The sequence below is a fragment of the Crocodylus porosus genome, unplaced genomic scaffold (genome assembly GCF_001723895.1).
Source record: "Crocodylus porosus isolate Cpor-Errol unplaced genomic scaffold, CroPor_comp1, whole genome shotgun sequence".
NCBI lineage: Eukaryota > Metazoa > Chordata > Crocodylia > Crocodylidae > Crocodylus > Crocodylus porosus.
The window spans coordinates 80,293,302-80,305,690 of record NW_017728906.1 but is presented as its reverse complement, the minus strand read 5'-3'; the positions used below and the strand labels follow the sequence as shown (position 1 = coordinate 80,305,690).

Genomic DNA, 12,389 nt, shown 5'->3' with positions numbered 1-12,389 from the left:
CAGAAAAGTGTGGATTTTGGGTTACTTGTTAAAATTTTCAAATAATGTATCTGTGATGAAAATGAAACACCACAAATATATATATATCACACACACCCCTACAAAATAAACACACACACACATATATATTTATATACATACATACATACACACACATATTAGTGGCGTTTCATTTTTATCACATAAAAATGATTTAAACATTTTAAAAAGTAACCCAAAATTCACATTTTTCCATGAATGAAACATCATGGTAGCTAGCGAGCTAGCTAGCTAGATATAGGGGCATCTCATTTTAATTATGGACAAATGTGGATTTTGGGTTACTTTTTTTAATCCAAAAATTTGGGGATTGTTTTGTTTTCAATTGCAGAAAACCAGGATCCCAGGTTTCTGAGGGAGGATCTATTTGTCACTGACTACTTGGGATCAAGTCAGACCAGCTTTCCAGTGTAAGGGCCTGGTTGCACCTTCCCCTGTGAGTCACAGTGAGGCTGATCCCTGTTAGAGCTAGCTTGGAGAAGTCTCACCCTTAGTCTAGTTATAAACCTTTTTTGTCATTTGCAGACCCCTACAATAATTTTGAATGGAGGCACAGACCCCTTTGGACTGTAAGTGTGAATATTATCTACACTTCTGATTCATCATAGTCATCCTCTGTGGACCCCTTAGCAGAGGTGCCCAGTATGTGGGAGCATCCCTAAGGCCCCTGGCCCCTTTCCCTCCTGTCACCTGAAAGGCATAAAACTTTCCGGATAGATATGGGTAGGTATGGTATCTTTTATTAGACAAACTACATAGCTGGAAAAACTGTTCTTTGCAAGCTTTCAGGCACAAACACCCCTCTTCAGGCATATAGAGAGTGCTTAGAAGGTGTTTGTGCCCAAAGGCTTGCAAAGAACAATTTTTCCAAGTATATAGTTGGTCTAATAAAACATATCACATCTGTCCAAAGAAATGTATCTGTCTATGTCCTTAGATCAACATGGCTACAAACCACAACCTTAAAACTTTCCACACATCCATCATCTTAACACTCTCGCCACCCCCCGCAAAAATAAGTCAGCCCCTATACTCCTTCGACATAAGACCCCCAGGAGTCCAGGGGCCACAGGTTGAAAACCGCTGGTCCAAAAACCTTCTCTGACTGTCCCCCACCTTCTGTGTTGTGCCACTAGAAGCCTGATGAGCAGGGGCAGGACCAGGAGCTGTAGCTGTGAGTTGCCACCAGAGGGCTGGTGAGGCAGGACAAGCTTCTATATCCCTGCTCTACCAGTGGGGTTGAGAGAGATCCTGGTAGTGGAGGATTTCAGTGTGGGGGCACATCTGTGGGGAGCGGTCACACCTTAATGAGACAGGAACTGGAAAGTGCAGTCAGAGATAATCCTACCCTAAAGTGGCATAACTGAGCTGTATAACAGGTGCTTAAAACCACTTTAAGGTATGAATGTGCAGACAGTCCAGAGGTTAAGAGCTCCAAAAGCTTCCCAAAATTACCCTGCAACAAGGCCCCAAGACTTTCGTCCTCAGGTCTTTCCCCAGCACTGCTTGGCTGTCAAGCCTGGGAAGCTTTTCTCACCAGCTGCAGGAGGGGAGATCCAAGACCCTATTGCCCTTCCAGATACATCTTTCGGCCTAGAGATGCGGTGCACTCAGGTGTCTAAAACGCCTCATAAGTGCGCTTTTCCCATTGGGGAATTTTAGTGGCCATTTCAAAAAGCATGAATGGTGTTTGGTCCCTGGATGCATGGCCTCCATTTGGCAAACTAAGTTGCTTCCTAAGAATGGTAGAAATGCAGGGTAAAAACATAACTGCTGGGAACTGTCAAGGGACCCAATCAGCAAGTTCTTTTTTAGGCAAAAAAACTACTGAATTGGGATTGGGCTGTAGCAGTTATTCACAGTATTGCTTGGACAGCTGAAGTTGCAAAAAGACTGTTTTCTTGCATATTATTCCAGCGTACTATGAAACAGCTGGACAGCTCAGGATCCTACAAGGACCTTTAAAATCCCATTTGGGTGTTGTGATTTCATACCTGTCCTCTCTGTGCTTACAGGGCCAGATTAAGGAGGGCCACTGTAATGACAGAATGCCAGTAACCTTCTCTCCAGTTTGCAAACTCTCTGCAGTAGCTAGTCATAATTACAGGTTCTCTGCCCTGCTAACATCTAGGGACTGTTCCTCTGAGTCCCCGGAGTTGAAAACCATCTCAAACGGTAGAGGAAGGAAGTGGAGAAATAGTCCTGCCTCTGTTCACATTACAACACAGAGTAGCAAGAGACAGTGTGGTACACCTGCTCTCCCTGCAAAGTAGGAAACATAGGAAGCTCATCTGTAAAAAAAGATGAAGTTCCCCAGCATCTGCAACTAAGGACTATGCCTGTCAAGTATACATGGCCTGATCTTTATTCCCATCCAATCCCCAAAATATCTTCCTGGATATGCAAGCGTAAACACAACACCAAGATTTACTTTTCTTTTCAATTCCGTCTTTCAGATTAATGCCAGTGAGAGTCCTAAAAAGGCAAACCATGCTGACTTCTTCACTTGGAATAACTGAGCTATGTAATTTTGTTTCTGAAATTAGAAGGAAAGTAATCAGGGTATAAATATGAGCACCAGTCACTTATTCTGTTAAGCGGAGAGATGTTGTTTCTTTGCTCTTAAGAGATTTAGAGGTAGAGATCCTATTGGAAGGCAAAAAACCCCCCATCAACAATACAGTTCCTAGATTGTTCAGGTGCTTTTCAACATTCCCACCATATGGTTTTTTTTCCAGATGTATTGCACAACTATTAACAGGTGTGCTTTGCTTATGGCCAAGTTCTGGGCATGGCAAGAAAAACACATTACATAAAAGATGGTGTTAACATTTAAATCCATTAATTAGAACTTTCTATTAAGTTGCCATAAATTCTTCCTTGAGGAAAAACAAACACATTATTTCTAAATATTTGTTTGTCTAAGTAAGAAAACCTTGATATTTCAATTTCATGGGATTCAACAACAGCTAGTCAAAATGTTTAATTTTAAATCTTTTTTATTGGAAAAAAATGGTTCTTTTAGGAAATATATGTTTTTCTAGGAAAAGTTATTTTAATTCTTCAACTTTTACAAGGATTTTTTTTGAGGGGGGGAGAATGGACAGGGGAAGGGGGAGAGAGGTTCTATTTTGTCATTACATATTGAGGTTTGTCTACCTGTTTCAGTTTTTGGGCTGCAACGTATCATAAAGTTTGGATTTTTCTCTAAGATTTTAAAGAAAATGAAACAAGGCAAATTGTAAACCATATTTACCATTGACATACACTCAGGAGCAGGCTCTGCACCCTTTTAACATGCTGAATTCACACTGTGGTGGGAATTACTAATAGTCTACCTCAGATTTGCCTCTCTCAATTTGGACACAGCCTTGTTATCTGGGATTATGATTACCAGTAGATTTATGCTGTGATTTTGTGTTAAAGAAACTGAAAACCTTTGGTCAAGTGTTTAATTACTTCTCTTGGCAAATCCTGGCCACTTCCATGCTGAGGTGTAGCCTTTTGTGTAGGTGTCAACTCAGCTCTTTTAATGTGACAAGATCCATCTCCTCCACTATTTATTACTTCATTCTTATACTGCTGGCTCCCCCCCTCCCCCTCGCCCTCCCCCCCAACATATGCTCTGCCTAGGTAGTTTAAAAACATAATCGGAATTACTCCAAATTGAGAAGCTTTTGCAAACAGGAATATTTTTTTTCTGTACCCTACCGGTACTATAAAGTTCCCAACACAATAACAAATGCATTATTAGTAAAACATAACTGCCTTCTCTTCTCAATCCTTTTTCTCTCTCTCTTTTCCAAAGCTTTGGCAGTCGCACATAAATTTCAGTGCATGCTGTATCCTATTTCAAAACATAACCTCACCCAGAATTGAACTAATCATTTACAAAGACATTTCAAGAGACTAACTCTTTAAGCAATCATTTTAAAGACACCTAAGATAGTGATCTAGAGTCCTTCTAAACATGAGTCATTCATGCAAACTCCTGAGCAACCTTGAGATTTCACTCTAATTATGTGCAATTACCTGTAAATATCTGATCATACGCCAGTGAGGCTGATCAGACTGATACCGCCTTTCTCAAGTAAAGAATCTTGAGGACTGAACTAATCTCTTGCATCTTTCAAATATTCTCAACGATTTACATGAACAATTAAAGATTAGCTTCTCCAACCTATCTGGTATTATGTCATATTTTCAGTATAGTGTAAGCATTATCTTTTTAAAGGTTTAAATTCAGCATCTCTCAAGCCTCACATTGTAGCCTGGATTTGCATCTACTGTTGATGGTAAAATCCAGAACTAGGTGCCTGTCACACTAGTAGACATATAATAAAGCCAAGGACTGTGTGTTAAAAACAGAGCTCCCTTCTAAGACAAGCCTCCTCTTTGTTGGGAGAACAGTTTACAAAGAAGTGGCATCTTCCACTAACAATGAAACCATGAAAGCAGCCTGGCCTTCCTGTACCTCCTCCAAACTCTTCCTGTCTTCAATCTGTTCTCCTCCCTCTAACTTGCAGAAAGGTTGCTCTGCTTTCAGTCTCTTGCCACGCAGGTGAAAGTTAGTAAGAATTAGGTCCCAGTCTGGCAAGATCTTATCTGAGCTGTATTTATTCACATAAGGTGCATCTACACAAGATACCTGGAACACAGTAGACTAATTCTACTGTGCATTAGCGCGATGGACAAAACCCATGGACTGATGTGCAGTAGATTTAATCTTAATGCACAGTAGTGCCAGTTACGACACATTGGTAGTACCCATCATTACAAGTACTAAACTTAACACACCATAATCAAGGCATATTAATGAATGTGTAAATGTACCCACCAGGTAACATTCATAGCGTTGCCAACTTCCGTGATTTTTGGTGGTGTTCTTAAACTCCCGCGCATTGCATTAGTTTCACTAAAACTTTCATCTGCAGAAAAGTGGGGCCTAAATGATACATTGACTTTGCGCTAGCCCTTTGAAGGCAATGCATTAGGAATGATTTGTCCAAAGTACTTCATTACCCAACAACTTGATTTACTTTAGCATGTGTACACAGAATCTGACATAATTCACTCTTATCCTGCTCTGCAAGTGGGTCAATACATGACTACATGCTATTTTGAACTGCCAATGAGAATGATAGTTTCTGTCCTTTGAGGAAGTCAGTGTGATGAGTGATGCAATTAAGTCATTCTCGCCCATCTCTGGGTTTTGTAAATTTCTGTACACTATGAAAGGATTTGCTGCACACCGGTGACACCATGTGTTTGATCACTTACGGGCCTGAGTGTCATCGCCCTCACTTTGGAGTAGCACCACAGTCTATAAGTAGTCCTGTAGATTGACAGAATTGCTTGGATAATGACGGACTGCTCAACATCACACAAAGTATCAGACTAGATCAGTGATTCTCAAACAGGGTGCCATGGCACTCTGGAGTGTCTTGAGATCCTTTCAAGGGCATCAGACAGAGTTAGCAGTTAGGTGTGCAAACAAGATTCACAGGATAAACCCAGAAGTTTCAAATATGAATCCTTAGTGTTAAAAAGAGTCTTAACTGTTGCAGTCTTTCTGGGTTCTTTGCAATAGAATAATTGCTCTGCTATTTTTCCTGTAATAGAAAAAACAGAACAAAACCTGCAAGTGAAAATGAAGAGCTGACATTTTCTAAGAGATGCCTGAAGTCTAAAACCACTCGAATAGTTCTTGCAGGGTATTGTGTTATAAAATTATGTCCACATAGCACAGTTCCTTACTGAAGTGGAACTGAAAAATTGCAGTTGTGGGGTTTTTTTGTGGGGGTGTTGAAACCTCTGTTGGAATCCATGCTATTTTCACTTCACAGTAAATTGCTTGGAAAACATGTTTATAGAATCACATCTGTGCTCCATACCATTTTGGCAGTCTTTCAGCTGCCTCTCCATATTGTTTCTCAGCCTGCCCCAACCAAACAGACTGGTTATTTTCATGTCCTCTACTGGAGTCACGATGGCCAAGTGTCATTTCCCTGTACAAATGCTCATTGTGGACCTGGAATTTTGTTCTATTCCTGTGCAAATCTTGTAATCATTCTTTCTGCTGGATCTGTGCTGAGGTCCTGGATTTCCTCTTCCTCCACAAGTGAAGGTTCAGGAAACTGGGATCCAGAGAGAGGCACAGATGTGTTTGAAGAAAAATGTCAAGGCAATAACCAAGGCAGGCCATATTAAGCTCCAAGTTAAGACCAAAAGGTATGGAAAGGCAAAGGCTAAAACCTGGACTTCCAACAGTGCTCCAGCCACCTGTCATTATAAGGGCCTAAACAGGATTTTGGCACATAATCAGTAATCTGCTCTTTTTCTTGGATATAGCTAATGGACAAGAGAATGCAGAGGACTGTCTAACAACTTTTTGCATATTGTTAGATGCACTTGCAGCCAGGAGGTCTTGAATATGCAGAAGCCTAACCAAAAACCCACAGAAACAGAGCTGGACACACTGACCATATTTCCTGTCATCAGGCAGCCTTCTCTTACTGAGAACAGTGCTGCAGAGGAGGATGCTGAACATGGTTATATTTGTCTTAATTATAATTAATTTGGCAGTGCATGTTGTGATATACACCTGGTGTTTTTATTCCTAGGGCTGGATGATTCCATCATGGGTATGTATGCACTACTCTTTCCAAATGCGATTTTCCCTTCCTTTTAAGTTACAGCCTCCTTCCATGTGCTCACAGTGGCAGTTGCATTCAGCTAAAAATGTAACAGCAAGCCTGTTAGCCTCACAAGGCTGACCCATCAGCCACATCATGCCCTTTATTTTCTTTCTGGTTCTCTCACTCCCATTTAAACCACAACCACCTTTAACTGCATGCTTGAAGTTCTGACCCCTCCTTAGTCAGATTATTTGCTAGCTACTCCTATAGCAACGAGGCCTCCACTCCATGCCACATGTTCACATGCCAGTTTCATCACAGACTTTCCCATGTGATGTGTTGAATTCTGACATACATTATTAAGACACGCTCTGCTTTTATTAGATTCTCAAGAACGAGTTGTTTTAAGCAAGTAAGCAATTAATTTCATTCTTCAGTGCAAGTTTGGTATAAAACTAACCTTTGCAAAACATTTGTTAGTAGAATTCCTAAAAGGTCTTTCTTACTACAGTATATTGTTATAGTATACTATGCTATTACGGTTTCCTTTTATTCAATATAATCAAAGCCACAGGGTGGTGGGAAAAAGAGAATCCTCCCATACAACAGAAGCACATTTTGTTTTCCTCCCAGGTAGACACTTAACAATGGAGTGCACTGGATATCTCTTCCCAGCAAAGTCTGCATCAGCCTTGGAGCATTGCCCAAAGATTTCAAGATGTGGTAGTATCCACTACCACATGGTAGCAGGCTTGACCAGAACTAGGACGTTCTGCAGCCTTCATGCCAAGTGGAACTGAATGATCAGTTCCCAAAAGTCCTGAGATGGAAAGATATAAACAGGGACCAGTACCTCAAACTGAACCAAAGTCCTTTTGGTGTCCCTCTCTTCCCCCCTGCTTCAGTCAGGGCCCATCTCTGCTTCCCTTGTCCTACTGTTCCTTCAATGTCTCCCTGTCACCTCTTCAGCATGAGGTACTACCACCAGCGTGGGTCTCCCAGGCAGGGCTTCTTAGATGCAATCTTCTGCCTCTCCCCTTTACAGCTACCCTCCACCTCACATTGCCTGGAGAAAGACCAGGACCTAGGAGGCCTGACATTGGACCAAAGACGCTCTCAGTCTTAGCTGGGGTCTTCCCACTGTTGGCCTCCCAGTCTTCTGCCCCCCCAACCCTCTCTACCTCAGCAGTCCAAAAGTCAAGTTTTCCTTAGCAGCAACTTCACCTGCTTTGATTGCTGGAACTCACTCTATTGTCTCACTCTATTACAGTGGTCTCCAACCTTTTTAAGTAAGAGATCACCTTTGGCATTTAAAAGCAACCCAAGATCTACCATGTGCCACTGCCACCCACCCCCCACCCAGCAGGTAAGTCTGTGGGGAGGGAAAGGGGGTGCAGATTGAGGCAGAGGGAGAAAAAATTATTTGAGTGCATGCCTCTCCAGCAGGTAAGTTCCACCCAACTGGGCCCCCACTCAGTTTACCCCTGCTCCTGTTTCTGCAGCACTGCCCCTTACCATGGGGTCCTTAATGTAGCCCCTGCCCCTTCTCTCCCCCATGGACTAACCTGCTGGGCTGGAACGCATGCGTGCATACACATGGGCACTCAGCCCCTAACCTCAGCCTTGGGTCGACTCCAAGAGGCTCCAAGATCTATCGGTGGATCGAGATCCACTGGTTGGTGACCACTGCTCTATTATATTCCTGCCAAAGTGAGATCTCCCAACCTGAGTAATCCTTCTCAAAGGGCCTTTCCCCTTCTTTTTCACAATGTGGGGGAAAATGGGACCCTATTATAGAAGGGAGGATGGCGACTGGTGGTAGAAGTTATAATATAGAGCTGCTCTCTTAGACTACAGAGATTAGTAATTGGGAGATGGCCCCTTAGTTAACTAGCTAGTTAGCCCAAGAAACTAAGAACTCCAGAGACTTGTTCTACAGTAAAGTTTGTTTAGTTCTTCTCATTCATGTATGCTTGTGCTTATTGAAGCCAGTGATAACTATATGGTCTCAAGAAAGGCAAATGAGAAAGGAATTTGATTTCCAAACTGAAACAGACGTTGGAAACTGACAGCGAGTGAAGCAATACCGCCGTGTGGAGACACAAGAGCCTCCAAGTGATCTGACTGCAGTTAAGTAACAGGATAGTTAGACATGTAAGTTTTGCAACCTCCCCCATCTCTCTGTGGTTGGGGAATACTGCAGAGAACTGGACAGCATTTAGAAACAGATTTGACTGGTACCTAGCAGCAGGACCATCCCTAGGGGGTGGAATTGGGGCAACTGCCCTGGGCCTCACGCTTTGGGGGGCCCTATGGAGTGGCCACGGTGACTTTGCACTGCCACCGGCTTCATGTCTGGCTGCTCAGCACCCCACAGCCACTCCTGCTGAATCTACCACCAGCTTCCTTGCATCCAGCTCTGGTTGCCTCTGCCTAGCACTCACAGAGCCAGAGAAGAAACATTATAAAGTCAAATCCCCAGTCTTCTTGCACATTGTCAGAATATGAACTTAAGTAAAATACTCCAAATACTTAAGTAAAATGTCCAAATTTGAGGATGATTACATGCCAAAAAAGGAATGAGATTCTTGAAAGAGATTTACGTTCAAACAAACAACAAAGCAAAGTATAGATCCTTATGTTACTGACCTAAAGAGACTGAGTAAAAACCATGCTTTTGGGAACTTGACAGAATCTCTAATTAGAGGCAGGATTATTTGTGGTATCACAAACTCTGCATTACAAGAAAGGCTGTTCCATGAGGGAGACTTATTCCTAGAAAAGACTGTCCAAATGTGTAGAGCAGCAGAAACTGTGGAGGCTCAGGCTGCAGAACTGAATGCACAAAAAGTAGGCATGAAAGAACGTGACCAGGAAAAGCCACCTGGCTAAGGAGCCCTCTAAAGGAATGAATTTTCTATTGCTAAGGAGCCCTATAAGGGAATGAAGGCTCACATGCAGACATGGCACCACGTGTGGAAGACAACATGGACCCAAATGCCATGCTGCATTTGGAACGCTCTATTTTACAGATAACAAGAGGAACTGTTTTGCTAGGGGCAGCAGATCCCAAACACAAAAACCTGAAGTGCATACGGTAGATAGCATACCAGAAGAATTTTATATAGATATGGTAAATCCCCATGGATGGATCCATGGGTGGATCCAGAAGGTTTGCAGTGACATGGCTATACCCTTGGCCTCCTTTAGGACAGGTCCACTCTGCAAGAGCCCCTGGGGATCTTTTTTAAAGTCCCCAGAGCAGGTGAGAATCCCTTCCCCTCCTGTGCTCAGAAGCATGTTCCTTCCCTTCTGTTCCCTCCCCACCCACCACTCTGCCCTCTGCTACTTTCCACACTGCGTTTGTAACAGAGGACATTTCAGAGCTGTTCCTACTTGTTCCAGCCAGGATGCATGGGGCTGGGCTCAGCTGCAACAGCAGCAGCAGTCATTGGGGAGGGGGTTCCCCTTTCCTGTGCCTGTTCCCCAGGGAGACTTGGCAGGATGGGGGAATGAACCCACCCACCCACCACCACTGCTGCTGCCCTACTGCATTCCCAGCTGAGCCCATTCCCTGAACAGCCCATCAGCTGGAGCAGGCAGAAGTGACTGTGAAGCTTCTACACCCCTGGGACAGTGAGGAAAGCAGCAGGGGCAGGTGAGAGAGAGGAAGAAGGGGCCATGCCTCTGACCAAAGAGGGAAGCCAGGCAGGACTCTTATCTGGTTTCTGGACTTTAAAAAGTTTCCAGAGGCTCCCCTTGCCTGGTCTGCCTGTATCAGTGGGAGTGGGGGAAATGTGGGAAGAAGAAGCTGGCATTGGGGGTGCAGTTGGCTCTGGATCATGGGTTGCTACTCTTGAACCCTCCTTTGCCAAATCCTACATCCACCCCTGATAGACTCAAGCAAAAGGAAAAAAGATCAGAGAGAGAGAGACTGGATTTTGCCACTGGAAGTACAAGGAACAATGGTTTATTTTAATTTGGACATGAGCTCAGGTTAAGCTTTTACCAGAAGACGAATATAAAAAATTAAATTAGAAACCAAATGCGAGTCCAACAAACACCAAATAGCTGGATGTTCTGGAATAAATATGCCAGTGAAAGGGAGATGCGTCGTTAGCATCCAATATAAAACAGGAGCATACCAACTCCCATTCACTGTGGTCCCTAAGGAGGTGACATCAATTTTGGGTCCAGCAGCTTGTAAGAAACTGAATTTAGTTATGTGTGTACTTGCAGTACAAGACACAACATTCATAGCTCCTGATACTACTCTTGGCCATCACAGCCCAAATCTGGGCAATTTTCTTAGGAAGAAACCAATTATTCCAGAACACAAGAAGCAACCATATCCTTATAGAAAGAACTGTACCTACAGGTATAAATGAAACTACTATCATGAAGAAAAAGGAAATCAGCCTTGGCAATCTGCAGTTAATAAACTTTATGCCAGGTGCAGAAGCACAGATGCCAAAAGTGCAAGTCAGTCAGATTCTAGCATAAGGATTCAAGTCTATCAAGATGTGGAGGAAAAGTTTCCCAGCAAAAACAAATAAAACTGGATCTGATACTTTGTGAGTCTGAGAAGTGAAACCTGAAAGACTCAGTGAGCACATCCACATAAAACATTACTCTGCATTTATTTAGTACTTGCTATAAGCCAGAGTTATTGCACAGTGCACAGTAGCCCCAGTGAATGCCTTTTAGGTGACACTACCGTACGGTAACCTAATATTACTGCGCAGTGGCATCTCAGCACTGTTTTTGCCACATAACACTACCATGCAGTAGTATCAGGCTACTGCACAGTCAGCACCATGTGTAGACACACCCAGTGAGACTTGTTAAAAGAGCTGCAGAAAAGAAAGAATAGAAAAGTGAATGGTAAGGACTTCCCTCAGAATTACATGGTAGTAACCTTTCTCCTGGAGGTAGGCATGAATTTATTTTGTATTTATTATTAGGAGGGAAGATGTGGTAATATAAGTTAATATTTAGAGATGTTCCTTGCTTAGACTACAGAGGCTGATAGTTACGACATGGCTCTTAATTAAGTAGCTAGTGAAAGTGACTGAAATACTGCAGAGGCTTGTTTACAACACCACAATAGAGTTTATTTAGTTCTCATTCATATACGCCTGTGTGCATCGAACCCAATCATCACTACAGGGCATATCTCCCAGCTGCTTCTATCAAGATGCCCAACTGGCTGTTTTCCTTGCTATGCTATAAATGTGTGCTCACCTGTAGTTGGAAGAGTGTCTGGAACACTGGCATCATGAACTTGCCCAAGGCATTCCCACATTGATACGTATGAGCTTCCCTCCATAAGCACTAAGGTATAAGCAGTCTCAAGGTGCATAGGACTAAGTACCTGAGCCTGCAGGAAATGCAGCCAAAGCTGCCCAAGTGGGTCAAAATTAGGGTGTCTGAATTATTTACCTAGTCCATAACGACATCTATGCCTGTAGTCTAGGTCTGGCCACAGATCAGGAGCCAGAGAGTCCAGAACAGGTGACATGGTAAGCAGGAATAAAGTATTGGGGTTTAAGATAGAAACAAAGGTCAAAGCTACTGCTGTATGTGAGCCATTGAGTAATGAAAGGCCAAAAGAAGGGCTTGGACTTACCTACTTAGCCTTCCCCTCCCAGCCCATCTTTCCTATAGGCACTTAGTTTAACACTTGCAGGTGGTAGGTACCATTCTAATACC

The 12,389-nt window shown here is 43.0% G+C and overlaps 1 protein-coding gene across 1 annotated transcript in view; it reads right to left on the bottom strand.

Annotated features, from left to right (window-relative positions):
* Positions 1-12,000, bottom strand: part of SLC9A7 (solute carrier family 9 member A7) — a 115,420-nt gene extending 103,420 nt beyond the window's left edge. Inside the window, exon 1 of the mRNA XM_019529429.1 lies at positions 11,922-12,000. Coding sequence (XP_019384974.1) covers positions 11,922-11,982 — 61 coding nt within the window. The 5' untranslated portion in view covers positions 11,983-12,000. The remainder of the gene's footprint in view (positions 1-11,921) is intronic.
* Positions 12,001-12,389: the final 389 nt, after the last annotated feature.